The 23,427-nt window shown below is 36.4% G+C and overlaps 1 protein-coding gene across 50 annotated transcripts in view; it reads right to left on the bottom strand.

Annotated features, from left to right (window-relative positions):
* Positions 1-2,265: 2,265 nt before the first annotated feature.
* Positions 2,266-23,427, bottom strand: part of MAP2 (microtubule associated protein 2) — a 308,224-nt gene continuing 287,062 nt past the window's right edge. For 27 of the 50 annotated variants that reach the window (XM_073020011.1, XM_073020042.1, XM_073020041.1 and 24 more), the window contains 3 exons: positions 10,369-10,450; positions 6,198-6,310; positions 2,266-5,974 (listed from right to left, as the gene is read on the bottom strand). In XM_073020011.1, the coding sequence (XP_072876112.1) occupies positions 5,759-5,974; positions 6,198-6,310; positions 10,369-10,450 (411 nt within the window). In that variant the 3' untranslated portion in view covers positions 2,266-5,758. Of the gene's footprint in view, positions 5,975-6,197; positions 6,311-10,368; positions 10,451-12,487; positions 12,581-23,427 lie in introns of all 50 variants that reach the window. The other 23 variants (XM_038001613.2, XM_073020006.1, XM_073020007.1 and 20 more) reach the window with 1 other exon arrangement.

Here is a 23,427-nt window from a genome sequence, read left to right as displayed (position 1 = left end):
TCTAGATCTGTAGTTTAATGCTTATCATAATGAGTGAAAGAAGAGGAGTGGGAGAAAACAATAAGCATAGCTGGGCATAGTGGCCAAGTCAAGGGAAGAAACCCCATCTCAGAGGTACCCATGGACAGCTCTGATCAATGGTCACCAAGAGTGAAGATCCAAATCTGGGATGTGTGTGTGAACTTTCTGAAATTTGAAAACACTTTGAAGGCCAAATAAAGCCTATTTAGAGGCCACAGGTTTATTACCTCAACTGAGGCCTGGGACACAGATTGTCTCGGAATTTAAGGGAGTAGAAGTAGGAACAACTGAGGCATATTTGTGAGGGAAAGGCATGAGAGGTAGAAAAAGGGGCTTTAAAGAGTGTGTCTATGATGCTGCTTCATCATGCTCAAGAAAATCTAGCGAAGGGCTTAATATTTTGAAACAATTTTCTGTTGCTAGATTGTATACTTTTGACAATTTTCTAGCCCTAAATTCTTGAAGTCTCAGGTCTACAAGCAAGTGCCACATCATAAGAAGAGGAACATTGATCTTTCTGTAAGTTACACTGAATGTTATCCTGTCGTCCTCCATTATTTAGCAGTTATTTGTCTCTTGTCAAGGCAAATAAACCTTTCCTTGCCTTGTTAACTAATAGAAAAGAAACCAACAATTTTGTGGTGATTCATGCTACTGGACAAATTTAATCCTCGTGGTTTGAAGACTCTTGAGTGACAACATGTGTGCTGATTTTAAGGAATTATCACACGTACACTAATAATTCTTGCTAGGTTCTACAAAATCTTCATTATTAGCAAAGGCAGACTGAACAAGAAGTGATGCCATTAATAAGAGAAGTAGGTTTTAGTAAACTTAAAATAATCTTGAGGGCTGGAAAACCTCTAATACAGACAGAAGTATTTCCTTTACCAGTCACAGCTTTCTATGTCTTGGTTCCTAGTTTGACATCAGAGGTAGGGATGCTGTCTCAAATAGTCTTTGGGATAATTTTTATCCATTAGAAGCCTGCAATGGAGCTCTTTCTCCTTAAACACATTAGCAGGGACCGAACGAGCTGAGTGTTTCTCAAATTTTTGAGTGCAGATGAATCACCTGGGGGAATGTTAGTAAGTTGGTCTGGGGTGGAGCCCAGAAATTTGTATTTCTATCAAGCTCCCTGGTGAAGCCTGAGCATAATCTGAGCTGTAAGGAGCTAAAAGATGAGCAGGGGTGCAGCTATGCCACATATATGTTTTTGTGACCTGTACAGTATCAATTCCTCTCTTCCGGCAGGAGTAGCCTGAATTAACTTTGGAGGAAATGTTTCCTCTCCGTGATTAGCTCAGGTAGTATGGAGGACAATAAAGCCACTTATCCTCTTATTCTCCTACTATTCCAACCACCTGTGATTGACTTGGGTATGTGAGCCAAGCCTGGTCAATTAGCATAAGTAGGCAGGATATCCAAGTATTAATAGTTCAGTGATTTTCAGACCCTGGATTTGAACTACTACAAAGGGGCTTTCTTTGGTAGGTTGTGAAATCTGGAGTTTCTGGTGCCCATTATGGAAGGGGTGCCTGACTGAGAAGGAAGCCAACACAGAGGAAACAAAGCTGAAAGTTGGAAAAGGAAAAATTCCTGATGACATTGTTTGAGGGCCTGGATCTAGCCATGCCTGAGGCAGATACACCTCGGTAGTCAGTTACTTGAGCCTACAAATTCACTTTTATGTTAAAGCCCATTTAATTAGAGTTTTTGTCACTTGCAAAAGATAGCATCCTGCTAATACAGTAGTGATAAAAATAAATTTCCTTATTAATTGAGCTAATATAAAATCATTTAGTATAGGGCCTGACACATAATAGAAACTCAGCCATAATAATGGCCTTGTTTTCACAATTTTTCTTTGGTTGTATTACACACACTCTCTCTCTCTCTCTCTCTCTCTCTATATATATATATATATATATATATATATATATTCTCTCTCTCTCTCTCTATATATATATATATATATTTTTTTTTTTCCCAGAGGAGAAGCAATTAAACAGTCTGAAACCAGAACTAGCAGTTAGGTGACAAGCAATTTTATTTTGCAAAACAATCACTATACAGCAACAAATACATTTGCAAATTTGATTGAAAAACATGAACTAACTACAACCAGCCATTGAAGAAATGCCTTTCTATGGTAACAGGCTCTAGAATTATCAGAAGAAAGAAACCCCCCACAGATTTGTAACGGTGTGTTGGAACCTCGGAATCCCAGCATACAGAGTATACTTTTTGTTGATTTTTTTTTTTCTTTTTGCTAAAGTTGAAGTAGATTTTTATGATTGACATTTTATTTTCTGAGTTTGAAAATAAGCTTTTTCCTGCAGAGGGTCTTGGCCTTCACCTACACACCCAAGCTAAAATCCTAGGTGTAAAAAAACCCAAAACATCAATACTTATTTTTGCACGTCAATCTTTGAAGAAATGCTTAAAATTTCCTTACCAAGCCATGAGTCTACTTTATCTCTGGTATTTAGACCATGAGTAGTTTATTTTCCTTATTGTGACTTGAAAAATAGAAGAAAATTGTAATTGCAGCGATGTCAAAATCAACCACATTCAGATTATTTAATAAAATACTGACGTAATGTTATATATTGGCTGATTATTCCATATTTGCTGTATTACTCTAGGTGTGTGTGTGTGTGTGTGTGTGTGTGTGTGGAGAAGGTCACTACAATCAGTACATTCTTCCATTTAATGGCTTTCTTTCAGCCTTCCTCAGCCATACCTAGCTGGTGTTACACAGGTGTCATGCTTGTAGGTGGGATGTCAGCCCATCACGCTGCTGGAATTCAGCAGGTGAATCCAGAGAGAGTTGGTTCATAAATGAACGTGGCCTTTGGAACTCATCAAGAACTCGGGTCTTTCCTGCATCATTATGAGGTATCCAATTTTTGGTTGCAAGTGACCCAGAGGGTGAGTTCACTGGAGAAGTTGGCCTTTTAACTCTTCACAGCTCTGGATTACTTATGTATTCTTATACAGGTTCTCAAAGGCTAAAGCCAGAGAGAAACTGGCAAAGTAGATCTAGAATTGAGACCACGAAGATTTCATTCCTAGATCAGCGTATGTGTGTCCCCACAAGAGTGGTGCTCAAAAAGCTTAATTTGAGTCGTTATCTTGAGAGTGAAGGCAAGATAGGTTCTACCCCTTAACCCCACAAGAAGACATTTAACCTGTGTGTTTCTCTCTTTTACTGGCACAAATGATCAGTTCCTTTCTGTTAACTTTAATAAAGAATTGTATTTCCATACAAAGCAAGAACATTTATTCATTATAATTTTGTTGTGATTAGAAATAAACATTTGTTTTAATGCCAAATCTAGTAGTTTGGTGCCTTGTATAATCTTTATTTTTGATATGTATTTGTAATAAACTGACTTTTAGTATGTAGAATGTTTACCTAGTGTTAACTTACATAAAAACTTTAAAGAATGTTGAGAAAAATACTTATTTCACAGGTTAAAACTTTTCTAATGAGCTGTTAACTTCTTTCTAGATAAATTTAATCACTATTTAAGACTATCAAAACATGTAATAAAATACCCTAAGTCTCCACACACCTTTCTTCCATTTTCTGGTGCACTTCAAGGGAAGCTGATGAATAAATTGCCCAGATTGGTCAAATCAAACCTCACAGCAATTAATAGGCAGAAAATAGACATATCTATGATCCTAAGGTTTCTAAGGTTTTGACTATTATATAAAATAACTGATTTATAAATGGTTTAAGACATGTTTGCCTGTGTAAAATCTCTTAGCTGAGAATGAGTGGTGTGGGTTTGCTCCTAGGGTTTCTTGTATGGCAGTTACATTGGTTGCCATATCCACTGGGTCACCAAAAAGCACCTGTGTCTCTGTTTCTGCATCCCTTGGCTTTTGACTTGGATGTTTCTATACTTCCCTGTTGCCTCAGTCCATCCTCATCATTTCCTCCTTTATATTCAGGAACTGATTTGGCTCAAAGAGATCATACGCCTAGTGGACCATATGATTTTAATGGTTCAGATCCAACCTACCAGCCCTGAGCAAGAAAAAGAAAAGATAAAATACTAAAAAGTGTCCATCCAGCCTGGTAGCTCTTTGTCTTAATCAGGCCATTGACTATTTCATTGCTTATTTGTAAGTCTAAGATGAATGATTTGTGAGAGGAATTAATTGATTTGTCAGTTCTAGACTGTATATACAGTCAGAACAGTATTACCTCTGATAAATAATACTAGATCACACTGTGTTACTTTACAGAGTGCAATGTTGGAGTCTTGGAAAAAAACTGATTTAGATATCTGTGTCTCAAGTGTTTTATAGCTATAGCTTCCCAAAGTATTGTATTTTTTTCTTTCGGATCAGGGGATCTTTACTTTGGGTAAGAAAGACAAACATCTTCTATTAGAGAATTTAATAAACAGATACTACTTGGAAAAATGAGAAAACATGTTTCAAACTATTACTGTTAGTTTCAACTTTCAACTTTAGCAAATGGAAAAAAAGGAAAAGTAAAGAAAACATCTTAAGTCCGTTTTGTGAATAATAATAGGAATAAACGCCAAACTATCCTGTGATTAAAAATGAGATAAATCCATAATCTTAAACCAACAATCTGTAAACCCTTTCATGTATAACTGGACCCACCCCCACAAACTCCATGTTGGTGACAGCAAAGAAAAATAATTTTTTTCTAGCATCACGGGAGAGACTTGAATCTGGCACTAAAACAGGGTTACGGCTTTGAGTTGTTACAGAAAGCAACTTCATGCTAAAATTTTTTGTCTTTTTTAATGTATTTTTTTTAAATAGGGAGAGAACCCTGCTAACATCTACTTTCACATACCTAAAATTGCAACACCAAAGGGTGCAGGAGACACAGATACTGTGAATAAAGAAGTATAATATTCAAGTATATGAGGAAGTATCACAAATGGCCACAGAGAAATATATATATATTTATATCTATAATACTGTATCAAACAGATGGAAAGGGGGTGTGAAACTGGTAGTGTGGACACAAATCTAGCTGATCAACTGACATTCTAATCAGACACGAGTCCATCCTAATGAAAGTGCATCATTCCTAAGGGATGCACTTTTACACCACTTCCTCAACCACAGCTCAAATGCTTTGCAATCTATTTTTTTAATTAGTTAAATAATTTATTGGATTGACATACTCTGATATAATTATCCAGGTCCCAAATGTTAATAACTTAATTGAATCTTTCTTCCCATTTATACAAAATAACACTTTAAAAAAACTTATTTCTTACATGCTCTTCCCTTCCTGCAATCAGACTCCTTGGTTTAATTTAACCTGAAATAAGTTACAATGGGCAGTTTTTATCTTCTCACTCAGAAACAGAATAGTGAAATGAGCAGCTTGGATTTAACAAGGCCTTCAGAATGTAGTGGATAGCCTTCAGGCACATGAAAGGTAAAAATGCAATTTTTAAAATAATACTCCATGCAAAACAGAGCAGAGCAAAAATAATTGTCCAATTGAACCCATGTAAAGCCAGTGTCTTCCTGTTGCAAATGGAAATCAGGTCAATTTCTGCATGTACTATTCATTTTTTAAATATAAAATTGTAACAATTACTACAGTTTGGGGATGAGATTATTTATTTTATGGTTTATAAAGAATGAATGTAACACCTGCTCAGAGCCCACTCCTGCCAAGAGCTCATGCCTAAATATTATTATTTCAATGCTAAATGAGAAATATTCACAAGCCCTGCTTAGCGAGTGCAGCAGTGACATCCTCAGCCAAAGTGGCAAGCTGAGGAGATTCAAGCAGGTTGATGCTTCCAGACGAGGAGACGTTGCTGAGTCGTCGGGGTGATGCCACGCTGGATCTGCCTGGGGACTGTGTAATGATCTCAGCCCCATGGTCCACACGGGCTTTAGCATGCTCTCTGAAGTTCAACTTTTGGCTGTCAATCTGTTTAAGACAAGCATCAGTCCTCGTTAACTCACGCACCTTAACTGGCCCCTACTTCTTTCTCCATCTCCCAGGGCTGATATTAATGACTTCTATTCACCTCTGCTATCCCTACTTCTTATTTGTCCAGGTCTTCAGTCTGGGACCTATTTTGATGAAGAGTATTTCAGAAGAATTTTTTTTTTTTTAAAAGACAACATTGGCTCATAACCTTGTTTCTTACCTTGACGTTACCACCTCCAGGTACATGATGAGCATTATCAAGAGAACCGACTTTAGCTTGGGCCTTTTCTTTGAAATCTAGTTTTACACTCTCAATTTTCACACGTCCACCACCTACGAGGGAAGAATTAATTTGATATAACTATATCTTGCATTTGTGGTGATTATTTTCCAAAAATGATTGCAGTAGATAGACTGCTGCAAACCACAAATTTATTAACTTTACCATCCCTCCAACCATATATGTGAATGGAATCTTTTAGAATTTCTAGCCCATATCATTTCATCAGATGATCCAAGACCATAAAACCCTTCTTATACCATTATATGGATTGCTTCACATATTAATACCTTTCTCCTTTACCCATGTCTAACCTAAGAAATCAGAGGGGCTTTTCTTTTTGGTATAACAAACACTCTAAAAATTAGCAAAATGAAAATATTTTATTTGAATCCTTTCTAAAAGTTGGAACATTTAGTCTCTTATTTCTAAGGGACAAAATTAAATTTAAATGAAACTCTTCTTTATTCTTCATGGTAACAGGTTACTTATCCAAAGAAGATTTAGGCTGGAAGTGGTGCACATGTGGGCAATATATTCATTTATAAATGTTCAACATTGAAAGCTTCACTGATGAAATGAGTCAGGAGCTAAGTTGTTTACGACTAGTAAGCTTTAAAAGCCTCCCATTTTAATTCATATATGAAGTGACAGATCATCCTCTCTTTCTTGTGTGGATGCCGTAGGACCAACTTGACGCTGACCTTGATCTGATAATATTGAGACAGAGTTTTGACCACGCCATTTTCCCTAATGCTACTCAGTCTAGAACCCTGATCTGCTGATTGTAACAGAGCCACGCTGCACTCTTCAGTGTAGTCTTCCCCATCTCTACATGTCTCTCTCAAGCTCGCAAATACGGAAAGTTCTACACTGGCTAAGTTATTTGTTGTCCTTGAGCTTGTCCTTGACCATTTCTGAGTGTCTGCTGATGTGTTTGACCTGCATAAAAAGTGAAATGAGACTCCTTATTTACTCATCTCCACCTAAGAGATTTGCTTTCACTTTAACAGCAGCTTTGTTTTGAGCACATGCGTTCTTCTGGAAAGCCAGTGGTAATGTAGGTCTCACTTGTTGGTTGTGATGTATGTCACAGACTACATATTTCAAAGCTGCTCCAACAAACATGTTGAGTACATAAAGTGCACCTTGCTTGGAAGTTTGATTTTGAAAAAAAGCCTGAGGGACTGTATGGAAATATGAAAGAGATTTTGCAATTTTGGAATCTTGTTGCTCATGTAGACGAAGGAGGAAGGTTTGCTAAGGCTTCACAGGTCTCTTAAGCCATGAGGTATTTTTCTCATGCAATATCTAGACATCTATGTTAATACCCAACTGCCTTGCCAGGGGCCTCTTGAAATTATATTACACAATTAGATTACATTTTGGAGAAACATCCATTCATTCTTCTTTTAAGGCTTATAAACTGTATGATGTTATTTAACTCATGCTTAGAGATGTAGTTATCCTTCCCTCAAAATATGCCTCATTTTTTAGAGCGTTATTCTTCCCACATTTTACCTGGCCATATGGGTCTTACTTGTTGGTTGTGATGAGATGAACATGATTCGTAATGATTCATAAAATAGACTTATCTTGGTTAGAGGTTAGAGGATGTTGGACTTTCAACTAGATAAGAACAACTTCTTTGTGATCTTATTTTTGTATTTTTGGTAGCCTCTGATAGAGATCACTTACTTTTCTGATTATATGTTGTGTCAACATAATCTTGCTCAATTTTTGCTAAAATGTCATTTTTTATTGTTGGAGACGGTCTGCTCTGTTGCCCAGGATGGAGTGAAGTGACAGGATCATAGCTCACTGCAACCTTGACTTCTTGGGCTCAGGTGATCCTCCCACCCCAGCCCTCTGAGTAGCTAGGACTACAGGTGTGCACTACCACACTCAGCTTATTTTTATTTTTATTGTAGAGATGGAATCTCACTATGAACTGCCTTCTGAGAGAGAAAAATAATAACATTGACCCAAAACATATTCAGAAAAGGAAGCTTAAGAAGTCTATTTCTGATGAAGTCCCTCTAGAAATTCTTATGCAACTGTTAGAGAATCCAGATATCTTAAACTCAGAGATCTATGCCTTTGATTTTTCAAATAATTCTTTCACCTATCAGGAGCAGTAATTGTGAAAGACTATTATCTTTGTCAAGCTTTATAAATGAAGTTGAGAAGAACAGATATTTCAATGTGTGCCTCCAGATGTTTATTTTCTTTATTTTCTCTTTAGATATTCCACATTCCAAAATAACTTTGTGAAAAGGTTGCTGCTGTCAAGGATTATTATGCCGACACTTCTTTATGAATTTAGTCATTTGATTCAGTTATAATAGAAGCAAGAGCTAGATTTAGAAATAGGTGGGAGTCCATGACAACAGCCTTTTATGACCAACAAATCATACACAGAATAGTTCCTTGGCTATATAAATTTTTTGCGTACATCTAGATCACAGGTGAGTTTGACTAACTATAACCTTACTGTCTAGGTTAAAGAGTGCAGCATTTTCTTCTGTATTCTGAAAGAAAATAGGCAGTGTTGCCAAGTATTCCAGCCATGCTGTTGACACAGCGGTACAAAGTCAATTCAGTGTTTGTACAATTCAGCTGTGGACAGGGGGATTTCGAAGATGTGCAGTATGGGACAACCTTCCTGCTGCCTCATGAAAAACAGAGAAGCTAATTCCATGGCAGCAGTTCTGTAACTGGTAGTGAAGACTTCATAAATATAGTTTGTAACTCTTTGACTTGCTTTATAATCAACACCCATTGACAAAATGAACCCTGATTTCCAGATGTTTTCAATGCATTTATCCATTTTGAAATTTATTCTACCTATCTTTGCTTTTCAACCAATAATTTATTAATAATTTTCTCCTGACTAGCAGAATAATTGTCAGCTAACAGCTCAACTGTTATTACACCTTGTTTCATGGGGAAAAAAAACCTATTACTTTGTTTTTATGTTAAGATGCCAAACACAGACAGTTAAAACCACTTGCTTTCCTTTTGTTCTCAGGGATAAATGAATTGTGTCAAAATATTCTCAAGAAAATTACAAATTTGACAGTCGTCTTTTATTACATATCTATGGAGGTAGAGTTTTTTCTTTGGGACAGGGTCTTGCTCTGTTGCCCAGGCTGGAGTGCAGTGGTGTGATCATAGCTTGCTGCAGCCTCGAACTCCTGAAACTAAGTGATCCTCCTGCCTCAGCCTTCCAAGTAGCTAGGACTACAAGCATGTACCACCATATCTGGCTTATTTTTATTTTTAATTTTTTATTGAGACAGGGGTTTCCCTATGTTGCCAAGTCTGTCTCAAACTCCTGGCCTTAAGCAATCCTCCTGCCTTGGATTCCCGAAGTGCTGGGATTACAGGCATGAGCCAACATGCCCACTCTACAGAGGTAGAATTTAACAAAAACATGTAATACACAATATTCAGGAAAAGTGACTCATAATGTTAGATTCACACTTTAAAGGGAGAAAATCTCCCAGTAAGTATGAATATAAATTCTACTTTAGAGCACTAGTCATATGAGATATTTTGAAAAACCAAAAGGGGTTCATGGTCAAGTAAGTTGAGGAAACACTGCATTCTGCTGGAGATTCATGGTGTTTACTGACCTAATAAAGAATCTGAGAAATTCACCAGATAAATACATTTCTTCAGCTTTGCAAAGCACAATCCTTATTTTACATAATGTAGAAAGCCAATTTTAGGAAAAAAACTTTGGAAATGCTACCTCCATTCAATGTTATTATATATGAATACATGATCTGATGTATTTTATAGACTACATATTTCAAAGGAGCTCCAATAAGCATGTTGAGTACATAAAGATAAATGCATCTTATGTACCTTTTAATTTTTAATTAAAATGTGTCCTCTTCATTGTATGATTGGGTTCACTTTTCCCCAATGAAGATGCCTTGAAATTTTCAATTTTAGTTTCTATTAATAAAAATGTGAAGTATTCAGATTTTAAAACATCCTTCCAATTAGGTATTTTGCAACAACAACAACAACAACAAATTTTCTCATCCATTTCTTGATTCCAATTAAATATTTCTCAAACTACTAAAAATTATTTATTTACCTGGCCTGTGGCGGATGTTCTTCAGAGAGCCACATTTGGATGTCACATGGCTTAGGTCTATTTTCTTGGTAACAATTTGTACCTATGTGAACCACATAAAACATGCTTAAAATAGTTCAAACATGGACAAAAACCCAAGCTCATACATAAAATCTAGAAACATACCCAAAGTCACAACATGCAACAACATAGCTAGAAACCCAAACTGAAGTACACACACAAACACAGGAAGACATATTTTTCCATATATTCTCCCACATGTTTGGATTGGAAAGAAGAACCCAAGTGACAGAAAACCCTAGAATAGAAGATTTTATTAGTTGAAAGCAGATTATGACACAGGAGGATAGAAACATATTAACAAGGCAAGCTTCCACTCAGAGAACTAAGCAACACTGTGTTAAACCTTTCCATAAGCAAAGAGCCAAGAGAAGAGATGCATTATTCTTTATAAAGTGATTTTTACATAACAGTGACCAATGTTGCTCATAGTTACAAGAAGACCAACATTGTTTTAAGATACAAGAAGTTCTGAACGTGCTTTTCTAAGTTATTACATTGTCATATCTTAACTAGAGGAAATTTTTCTTTCATACCAAATTGTAAAATGATAGCAACATGTTTTTTCTTCTCTGTGTTTTACTGAAAATATTTCCTCTCCCAATATTTGAAGCAGTGCTTCTCCAAGTTTGGTCCATTGTCATCTGCACAAGAGTACTTGGGAATTAATGAATCACAGGCATCATGAGGACAGGGCCAGGATGTCTGCATATTTAAATAAGGGATTCTTTCCTAGAGGAAAATTTAAGACTATTGTTTTGGGAGATAAAGCTCCTCTACTTACTTTAAGATCTTTAATTATCCTAGTTTATCCTTTTCCACTTAGGTGTTTTGTCCAGCAGCACCTGTGTAAAGGATAGCTGGGTTCATCCTCTGATATCCTCAAGGTAATTACCAGGCCTGGGGCTACTTTTATGAAAGTACCACATGGTATATACTTATAGTCTGGGGAATAAGGAAGAGTGGCAACCACATAAATGTAAAGCTTAACCCTGAGGCTTAGCCTAGCATACTTGAAGGGGGCCAGCAAACATTGCTATGGACTTTCAATGACAGTGACAGTTTTATGCTCAGTGAAGCTACTTTGATTATCAGGCAACAGCTGCTTGTAGAAGGCACTTGCTTGTCTCTCTCTCTCTCTCTCTCTCTCTCACTCACTCTCTCTTTCACTGCTTGATTCTACTTCTGCCCAGTTGGAAGCAAGTAGCCAAGAGTTAATAGACAGGTGAGATTTTAGACTCAACGCCTTGTAAATTACTTGAGTCACTGATGATCAGAAACTGAAGTTCAAAGAGATAGGATCTGTAGGATACAGTTAGCCTGATCACCTTTGAAAAACTATTCTTATTTTATAAAGAACCATCCTTCCTTTAGCTTGAGATTGTCTGACCATTTCAACTCTGCCTCAACCACACTTAAAAAACATGGAATCATCATTCCCTTCCTCTCACAGGATATTATTTACACTAAATGAAAGAGACAGGAAAAAAATCCCATCAAACTAAAGTGTACACTGGACTTGAATCCTTTCACTTTGAATTACAGATGAACCATGCTCCACTAGTTTTGTATTATTCTAAATGATATCCTTACTTTCATGAATAATGAACCACTGAAGATTGACATTACATACTTTGGGCATTTACAAGTATATCAGTCTTTGCCTCATGGGTAATTTATATGGAGCTAGAAAAATATGTGCCCAGCTGACTTTTGCAGTGAAGTAGAAACAACATGAGAAAATACATTGAAGACAATAAGGCCAGCAACAAAGTTGGCAAGTGAAGTGGTTTTGCCATTCTCCAGAAAACCATGGTGCATTCCATCGAGGTTTTCTTTCCCAAATCAAAGCAATAAATTCCCTGATGATCTTACAGGGAAGGATGGGAAGTCCATCACTGAAAATGCAAGACTACAAGCTATCATACCAGGGAGACATGTGGAACAGCAGTGAGAAAGGAGCAGTGTGTTGGAAAGAGGTGGGAAAGAAGGCAGGGTGCTGGCTGTGCAGGTGGCTCCACGCAGTCAGGACAGCTTTCTAACAGGCGCTTCTACTTACATTTCCGCCCCCAGCCGAATGTTTGATGTTATCCTTGGAACCACATCTGGACTGAACTTTGCTAAAATCGATCTTCTTGTTTAAAATCCTAACCTAAAAGGAATTGGAGGTAACTTCACTGTGCACTTTTCTATCAAGATGCTGGATAAGGGGAACCAGAATGGGTAGCATCAAAGAGGCTTTAGATTCTCTTCCACCTACACATTCATTTAAGAGAAAATCTCACTCTGGAACTGAAGAACAGTTCTGTCTTGTAAATCTGAGCCCCTATTCTTCTGCACCCCCACAGGTCAAATGCAAGAGAGGCTTCGAAATCACACTGTACTTAGGTATGATCTGGAAACAGTTGTATGGATTGAAAAATAAAACTTGAATCATCTGTGATGGGGAAGCTACCAATGTTGTCAGCAACACTGGGACTGAGGCTCACTCTAGGTAAGGGTCAATAGTGGTTAACACCAAATCTCGTTCAGCACAGGACCCTAGAGGATATGCCATTCCCTCACCCCATCAGAGTCAGCCATCACAATTATCGTACACTTGACTGTTTTGTTGGTCCATACAGCACAAATGGGGCTCACACATGGTGAATGCTCTACATCAGAGTTCTCATTCATCTAGGGTAAGAACCCCCGGTTTCCCAGGAGGGTCAACAAAGAAAGTTTGGGTTTCACAATTCCCTTGCAGGTTTGGTTCAGTAGCCTCCTGAAGGCCCCTTTCTGGCAACTGCTCAAGAGCAGTCATTTTCCATGAATGATCATATGGAAGCTTTTTTTTCCATTTTTAGAGGCAAGAAAACCCATGCCCATTGGTTAGCTGACTTGTAACTAGGTCATACAGACATAGGTCAGGCCTTGATGGAGGCCAGCAGATTTGAGGTTAGGTGTTTTATTTGTATTTTTGAGAAGTCAAACATTCATTTTGAAGACAACAGCAGATCCAGATCTGGAAGGACATTACTCTGGTTTAATGTACAACGTTACAACTTTCATGACTTATTTCATATGTCTTTTGAACCTTGCATCTTTTGGAGGACAAAAAAGCAATGTAAGCATGGAAAGAAAGCTTTATTGTGTTATTGTTATTTGTTCATTTTGTTTTACTTTGGTTACTTCTACTCTCTTCTCTTCCCCACCTCTGCAATAGTTAAAGAAAAAAAAAATAACATTTTCAATGCTTTAGGGGGCAGTTTATCCTCTTACTAAAAAACTCTAAATAAATTTACCCTGGATACACAACCATCTGCAAGAATATTAACACATCTTTTGGTATTTCCAAAAAAGAATAAAAAATTCGAAAAGACATTGAATCTTGACTATTTTTAACTAGACAAAGCTTAATTCACAGTGCCTGCCTAACATTGACAAGATAGCTTGTCCCTTGCAGGGAAATATCATTGACAACTCTCATCAGCAATCCACGGGGAGAGCCTCTTGTCAAAATTTGAATTCAGAAGACAGAATTATTGGGCTACTCTTTAGGGCATGATAAAAGTTGCGACTTAAACAGGGTTGAAGATATTCACAGAGTCTGTATCTAACAATAAGTGTAGTTGCACTGTAAATGTTTCACATAAGATAGAGATAGTTTTAAACCAATAAAGACCATTACATGTAAAACCTCAGAGAGAAATTATTTTCTGAAGTTGAAGGCAAATCATTTTATTTATGGCCCTATCACCATAAATGTGCCCATTCCCATCTAGTCTTGGAATTTAAGCAGGGTCGGGCTTGATTAGTACTCGGATGGGAGAAAGCAAATAATTTTGACTTATTGTTTCTAATAATAATACTTTAAAGAATTCTCAATAAATATCTAATTATTTTGGCAATGACATAGACATGATGTGAGCTATTTTACTAATCCTCGAGAATATACAGGATTTCATACTATGTTTAAAAATTTAATTTACAGATCATTAGAGTACCAATGTAGTGACTCATTGCCAAGTGATCACAAGCCAAACATGAAATCTGATTCACTTGTTACAAAATTGGAAATTCTAAATTCAGTTGCATAAATCTGTTTGACATTAACATTTAATCAACTGTTTGACCATTTTTATGATTTCCAAAACAAATGAGTCAATCCTAAATGATCACATTGCCAGCATTATTGAGAGATTATTTAGAATCTTAAAGTCCTACAACTTAAAATTTGACTTCTGTTGATTTTACCCAGATTTTCTAGAAAATCACAGATATTCTATCAAAAAAACCTGCTTGCCTCTCTTGCAGGTAGACTTTCTCCACCTATGTCTGCTCAACTTGTAATATGAAGCAATCCTATCCTTTCACATGCATTACTGGCACTTTCTTTACATATTTCCATATTGCAATAGGTTTATATTATATATTTTTTTTGTCTAAAATGAGGTGAATTATGACAGAATAAATGTAACTGCCTCTCCAGACCTTTGTTTTCCATCGCGCTTAATGGTAGGGTAGAAAGAAGCATAAACCTCTTTGGATAATGGACACTTAGTGCTTATGAAGAGTTACACTCTAGTTTGACAACTTGCACCTGAACATTTGCCTATTCCACGTGACTCACATTTATGCCGGAGCAAATTTACAAATTACTTCACACCAAAGATCTCTAGGGTCAATTACAAATAATTAGCATCTTAGAGTTCATTCCACAAACAACAGCAGTCCTCAGAAACCATTTCATAAAATAGAAAAATACATGGCTGCTGTGAAGAAGAAGGCCATATTCTAGATCAGCTTTAAAATAAACCAAAAAACAAAAAACAAACGAACAAAAAACAACAACAAGAGTTATAGTTTTAACTCTGGGTTCTATGGATAAATCTAAATAAATATTTATTTTTTTGGGAAGGGATTTTCAGTTTTAGAAAAACATTTGTTTTCCTAAAAGCCTATGTCAAGGGAAAATTATTTTAACATCTTAGAGATTGTCTAGAAAAAAATTAACTTCTATTTAACGAAAAAACTAATTTTCTGTGCTCATGATATGAAGGAAAAAATCTGAATAATAATTGCTCAAAATTTTCTCTAAATCACATTTTAATCTCTGCCAATTTATTTCAAGAAGTTTTTTTTTTTTTTTTTTTTTTTTTGAGACAGTCTCGCTCTGTTGCCCAGGCTGGAGTGCAGTGGCATGATCTCGGTTCACTGCAAGCTCCGCCTCCCGGGTTTACGCCATTCTCCTGCCTCAGCCTCCCGAGTAGCTGGGACTACAGGCACCTGCCACCTCGCCTGGCTAGTTTTTTGTATTTTTGGTAGAGATGAAGTTTCACCGTGTTAGCCAGGATGGTCTCCATCTCCTGACCTCCTGACCGCCTCAGCCTCCCAAAGTGCTGGGATTACAGGCGTAAGCTGCTGCACCCGGCCTATTTCAAGTAAAATTTTTACTTACACTATTAATACAAAGTAGGGTATTTGAAAGAGTGTGACAATCTTTTTGTTTTCTTACATACTTCATAGCAGAAGTGAAAAATAGATTAATCAAGTGGGTCATCTTCCTATAGCTCTCCCCTATTCAAAATTCCCCCAAGCACTCTATTTCTTATTAAATACATCAAAACTTCTTAGTGAGGCAGCCAGAGGCCTCAGCAATTCCAATTCTTCAGACTTCTCTGTTACTTTACATTTTGGCCAGACTCTGCTACATTCTATACTTTAAGGACTGTGTTTACATTTAAAGTTCATCCTTGTGTTTTGTTATTATCTCTCCCTAGGGTGCTCTCATTCCAAGTTGAGTCTGTAACAGATTATTCTTCAAGGTTTGGTGCAATCAATACCTCCAGTGGGAGCTTGCAAAAAAGGATTTTAGTCTCAGGAATTTTATGCAAACATTGGTGATTTATTTGCACAAATAGTTGGCTTTCCATTCACATAAGGGTCATATAGCATGAAGAGTTGTATAAGCATAGGCTAATGACATAAAATTAATCAGAATTGCCTTATTTTAATTTTGACTAATTCTTTCTATTCTTCCACTATGATAGAGAAGAATATTGTAATTTCTTTCTGGATATTCTTTGTGTGACTTTAGTTGGATTTTATCACGATGAAACCATCGTGATAATTGATCTGCCACAGTGCTCTCTCTCTCTGCCTACATTTAACTATTCCTTTCAATACATTAACACCTGTTCCCCTAAAACAGGATTGCTCTAGGAAAGGATTGAAACAGAAAATGCAGGATATGCCTGCAGACAAGAAAAAAAATCTCTAAGAAACATGTAAAATGAAAGAAAACACATTCTCAATGTACAGTTTTTAGTAAAACAATTTGTAAGCTGGAGGCATTCATCCCAACGTCAACTCGAATTTCTTGAGCAATGAGATTTTGATTTGTTTTTTAAATTGACACTCTATGACACTGCTCTCTTTATCAAAAGACCCACACGCCAGCTCAAGGTGGTGAGATGTGGAGGGTGACTAGGATTCAAATAATTTGGATTTGTCTAGATCCCCTCAGGCATCCATTAGGTATGAACCTAGGTTGCAATACCATTTCTCTTTTCCTCCATCTAAGTTGTATCAGAAAGAATGCTTTTGAGAAAGGGGAGTGAACAGTGGCACTCAACTGACTTCCCTTTAACCTTGCAAGGGATTAAATTTCTCCTTTGGGTTTCCCTCATTTCTCAGGATGACATAAAATTAAGCCCTCCTTTGTTCTTGCATTATGAAAATACTCTCTTTCAAAAGTATTTTTTATTTCATAATATTCATTTTAATGAAAACTATCTGGCCTCTGTAAACTCCTCAGGTATCCTAAACTAAAACAAACTATGACTACATCAGATAGTTCTGAAGATTGAAAGTTCTCTGGCACACATGATGTTCTTCAGAGATTCATCTGTTAAAAACTTTGCACTCTGGTTAAAATGTATGCAAATATTATAATCAGAATTTTAATCATCCCTGCCTACATTGAACAATAGTTTCTTTAAATTCTTTATATCCAATATAAACAATATGTATATTTAAATACACATTTAGGAAGAAATAACAGTTTATGTCAAAATGCACAATTCTACAAAACTCTAAAAGAAAAGTTGGAGAGACCAATTTTCCTATGCAAGCTGTGTCACATGGCACAGAAAGCAGAACCACACTGAAAAACCCTGGGTGAATGGATAATGCTGAATAATTTGGAAAGAATGTTTTAGTGGAATAGACATTAATGAGTTTAGTCACTAGATCCATCATTAAGTATTTGTAAGTGGTCTCTCAATGGGCGCTGGAAGAAACATTATGAGTACAACAGTCATTGTGATTCATGAAAATGAACAGCTAATGAACTTTTTCAAATTTGTATACTATAATTTTTTGACATTAAAGTTTGTTCTTGTTTAAATTTTTAAGAAATTCTAAGGAATAGTGGGCCAAATCAGTGAAGAAAATAACTTTTAAATACTCTGCTCAGTTATCTGAAAATAACCTCATTAGTTCCTATGTCTTTGTTTGGCTTGTGAATGAACAGTAGATAAAAAGGCTCAACAGGCCTCAACTTTGCAAACCCAAAGTGGTAATTTTCTCATAATTTTTAAAAATTAATATTTACTCAACCTAACTCAAAACCTTTTCATTACTCCACAAAAGACATTTGAATTATAGTTATACAATGATGACTTTGTTATCAAAAAAACAAAACAAACAAAAGCCTTGTAATAAATTTCTTCATGCTGGGTTGACCAATAGTATTTTTAAAAGTTCATAGGGTATTTTATGACTCCTCTTATTTAGCCCTTATTGTAGCTCTCAGAAGATGGAAAGAAATGGCTTGGAAAAAACTTAAAATTAAATAAGGGGAAGACATTAGAGGAGGACAAGAAACAAAACAAAAAGCAAAAAACCTCCCTTTTGCCTAGGTTGCAGAGACCATGCCTCATTGTCTCCCATTCCTCTTTTGTCATTTAGTGCCCAGCAATCTTAATAAATGTTTGATGAAAGAATAAATATGCGAAAGAGAAAAAAAACTCATTGTAATCTTTCTCTCTTCATCTTATATGTTATAAATATGCTTACATGTTAATCGCACCCAGTAGACGTTCACAGTGGTAACCATTACTATAATTTCATACAATGAGGGAAAATCCTGTTTCACTATAATTAGTTGCTTCCAGACTTAATCCATTTTCTTAAATATAAAATTGAAAGTAAACTATGTAATTAGCATTTAAAGGGCCTAAAAATGATCCGAGGGTAACAATATGGTTTGGATTTGTGTCCCTGCCCAAATCTCATGTTGAATTGGAGGAGGGACCTGGTAGGAGGTGATTGGATCAAGGGGACAGAGTTCCCCCTTGCTATTCTAGTGACAGTGAGTGAGTTCTCACAAGATCTGATGATTTAAAAGTGTGTGGAACTGCTTCCCCTTAAAGCAGGCACCTTCTTCACATGGTGGCAGGAGAGAGAGTGGAAGTTTGTATTCTGCCATGATTTTAAGTGTCCTGAGGCCTCTCAGTCATGCTCCCTGTTAAGCCTGAGGAACTGTGAGTCAATTAAACCTCTTCATAAATTACCCAGTCTTGGGTAGCTCTTTATAGCAATGTGAGAACAGACTAATACAGATAATGCCTAAAACTTTATAAGAATATATTTAAAAAGATTCCACCTCACATTTTACTAATTTTATTTCCTTCTTCCTCCCTCTCTATGGCTCCTTCTTCTCTCGTTACACCTGTCTTCTATTTCAGAAACACAGCTCTTTTACTCAATTTCAGCTTGCCCTTGTGGTACAAACACATATGGAATCTATTAGAATACCTAAATGAATGTTTTTTTGATGAGCTGTAATGCATAACTACTATCATGCTCCAAGTAGTACCATGTATGTGAGAGTTTAAAATGACTTGAGTCTATTTAAATGAAATGGTGTGATATACAAAAACAAGCATGATTTTGTTGCTTCTGGTCTACAGATAAGGACAAAAAAAAGAATCAGTACCAAAGGTAATGCAATACTTTAATAGAAGAGCTGGACCACTAACTCAGCTTTTAAATCCAATATTCTATTTGATGTATAATTTTTCAATATTCTTTTAGACCAGGGGTGTCCAATCTTTTGGCTTCCCCGGGTCACATTGGAAGAAAAAGAATTGTCTTGAGCCACATATAAAATACACTAAAACCAATAATAGCAGATGAGCTAAAAAAATCACAGAAAATCTCAAAATGTTTTTAAAAAGTTTATGAATTTGTGTTGGGCCACATTCAAAGTCATCCTGTGCCACATGTAGCCCCCAGGGCCACAAGTTGGACAAGCTTTGTTTAGACAAACACAGAAAGTTTCTTTGGATAATAATTGTCATGACATAAAACATTCATAATCATTCAACAGTGTCACTAAAATAATGCACCTCCCCATGAATATGGCATAATACATTCATTCAATTTTCTTTTTTTTTTTTTTTTTTTTTTTTGAGACGGAGTCTTGCTGTGTCACCCAGGCTGGAGTGCAGTGGCCGGATCTCAGCTCACTGCAAGCTCCTCCTCTCGGGTTCACGCCATTCTCCTGCCTCAGCCTCCCGAGTAGCTGGGACTACAGGCACCCGCCACTTCACCCGGCTAGTTTTTTGTATGTTTAGTAGAGATGGGGTTTCACCGTGTTAGCCAGGATGGTCTCGATCTCCTGACCTCATGATCCGCCCGTCTCGGCCTCCCAAAGTGCTGGGATTACAGGCTTGAGCCACCGCGCCCGGCCTCATTCAATTTTCATTGCATAAATATTTATTGAGCACCTACTATGTATGGGACATTATGGACAAAATGGACCTCATCTCTGACTTCATGGAGCTTATGGTCTAGTAAGTGAAACAAGATAGATATTAAATAACTAATTATACAATGGAATATTTAATGAAAAATGTGGTGAGAAAGTTTGGTTACAATATAGAGAGTACATCAGATAGAGCAAACAACAGATGTAGGGTAACCAAAAATTAATTACCATTGTGGCAATATCAACAAGAGATCATGTATTTTGCTTAGGCTAAGATAGTGCAGAGCAGACTGAGTGAAATGGGCAGATTTAAGAGCTATTCAGGGCACAAAATCATTAGCACTTAAAGATGGTTAGGATATGGGATGAGAGAAAGTGAGAGGAAAATTTGACTCTTAGATTTTTGGTTTAGCAATATAAAAGTCCTGTTATTTGAACAGATGTAATAATACTAAAAAAAAAATGTAATAATAGCATAAAATTTCTACACTCAAAGATGTATGTGGCATCAGTCACACTGATGTCCTTGCTGTTCCTAGAACATGTGAGGCCTGCTTCTACCTCAGGGTCTTTGGATGTGTGGCTGCCTTTGCCTGAAAGGCTCATTACCTAGTTATTCATATGGCTTACTCCTTTACTTCCTTGGAGCTTCTATTCAAATATCACCTTCTCAAGCCTTTCCTAGTCATCCTATCAGAAATGCAATTTCCTCTTAACATATCCTGAACCTCTTTCTTATCTTTATTTTTATCCTTCAAACTTAGCACTTTTTTACATATTTTTCTTATATCACTTTTTTTTTTTTTGGCTCACCTTTCCTCCTAGAATGTAAATTCCATGATGTCAAGAATTTAAGAAATCTGTTTTGTTCATTGTTATATTTCAGTATGTAGAACATAGCATGGTGTAGTAGGTGCTCCATAAATATTTGTTGACTCAATGGTCAAGTAAAGAAAGGTAAAACTTTGTATTTCTGGAGTTACTAAAGAAATAGAAGACAACTCCCCATGTTATTTTTAAGATGTCAAGATTGATACTATAATTATAATATTTCATAGTTGATACTTTATATTATCCATAGAAATTAGAAAGCTAACTAGTTTCTGTTTTAAAACCTTAATTTTTAGAATTACTTAAAAAATAACTTGTGAATTATAGGAGAAAACAAAAAATATGATAAAAATGCAACACACCTTTCCAAATTTAATGTAGTGTATTAATATAACATGTATTTTAATAGTGTATCAATATAACATGCTATTTGCATTAAATAATTTCATGAAAATACTATAAAAGTTCAGAAGCTTCAAATTTCAATCCTGATGTGATAAAAAAACTTTGGCATGGAAAGCACTGTTAAATAGAATTACCATTTATTTTCATGTTATGAAATGAAACGTAAAGCAAACAAAAAAGACTAAGGTATACAAAATTACATACTTGCACACAAGTGACTAATTATTCATTAAAGACAAAGTATAGACTCCGACTTCATAGCTCAGCCATGGGAGGATGATATTTAATGCCCTATATGCAAGATGCGGGTACTGTGAGAACTTCTGTTTCTTACTCTGTGAAAATGTGAGGGTTGGATTAGAAGGAGATTGATATCTCTGATGTCTAATATCCTTTAGTTTAATAGATCCATATAGAATGGGGATATAGAAACTAAGATTGCTTTATTTCTAGAATGTAATGGTATGTTTTACAGGTTCTCGTTTAATAGATTTATCTAAATAAACATTTTAAAAAGACGGCAGGGCAATGCTGATTGGGAAAGCAATACGCTGACAAATTTTACAAAGTTCTTTATATAAAGGTGAGTATCGTTTTTTCTTTAAAAAGGAGTGACTTGCATGATGATGTCATCATTTGTAGCCTAGCTAACCTGAAAATGACTCACTGTAGCCATTAATGGAGCAAAAGCACATAATTCAGAGGCAATCAATCAGATCCACAGACATGGCCTTGCAGAGATCATGCTCTAATTATCCTACCCAATGAGCAGTAAATGAAGACAACATCTGTGAAGCCACTTCTTTAGTAACTTTCAATTATTACAAGGGCATATAACTTGTGCTTTTTAAATTTTATTTATCTATTTTTTTGTTTTTTGAGATAGAGTTTCATTTTTGTTGCCCAGGCTGGAGTGCAATGGCGTGGTCTTGGCTCACTGCAACCTCCGCCTCCCGAGTTCAAGCGATTCTCATACCTCAGCCTCCCAAGTAGTTGGGATTACAGGTGCTTTTTTTTTTTTTTTTTTTTTTTTTTTTTGTATTTTTAGTAGGGACGGGGTTTCACCATGTTGGCCAGGCTGGTCTCGAACTCCTAGCCTCAGGTGATCCACCCACCTTGGCCTCCCAAAGTGCTGGGATTACAGGCATGAACCACTGCACACCTGGCCAACTTGTGCTTTTTATACTCATCTTCATAAGGCCAATGGAGAAAAACAAGATATCTGTCAAAACATATAGGAGCATTCCATATAAATCCAAGTAACTATTTTAAAATCTGATTATTAGATAGAAAAGGTAAAAAGCACTATTCCTTGAGTTGTTGCCTAAATTTTTTTATGCTACATGTTTAGAGAAATTGCTTGTTTTCCTACCTTTGTTTAACTGAAGCAGCTGTGTTCTTCAAAAGCTAACATTATTTATTCTAAAACTTAGATTTAATGTAGATTGGGGAGCTAACTACACAGAACAATTTCAAATTAATACACTTGATAGTCTTCCTTATGCCTTGAGTTAAATCAATCAAGCTAATTGTCTATACTGAATCCATGATTGCCCATATTCTTTCCAATGGAATGAATTTGTTTTCGCTGAAAAGATTAGCTTTATTGCTTTCTGTAAAGCTCCTTGTATCTTCAGCTAGCTTATCTATTCCATTAGGCGTTGACTTGCCTCACTGAGCTGAGCCCCTCTGCCAACAGAAATTGGTCCTTAACAGAAGAGATAACTGCTGTAAGCACAAAACCTCTACAAACAGAAGGACAATAAATGTTCAAACTGGAGGCAAATAATTTGGGAAGCTGTTGAGTTCCTAAGATGCATATATCTTTATTATAGATTTCCTCTCCCAATTCTTAGAGATTGCACACATTTTAAAACCCCAATAGACTGGGCGCGGTGGCTCACACCTGTAATCCCAGCACTTTGGGAGGCTGAGGCAGGTGGATCACGAGGTCAAGAGATTAAGGCCAGCCTGGCCAACATGGTGAAACCCCGTCTCTACCAAAA

The sequence above is a fragment of the Chlorocebus sabaeus genome, chromosome 10 (assembly GCF_047675955.1).
Source record: "Chlorocebus sabaeus isolate Y175 chromosome 10, mChlSab1.0.hap1, whole genome shotgun sequence".
In the NCBI taxonomy this organism is placed as follows: domain Eukaryota; kingdom Metazoa; phylum Chordata; class Mammalia; order Primates; family Cercopithecidae; genus Chlorocebus; species Chlorocebus sabaeus.
The sequence above is the reverse complement of the archived record's forward strand: the minus strand, read 5'-3'. Positions and strand labels throughout refer to the sequence as shown.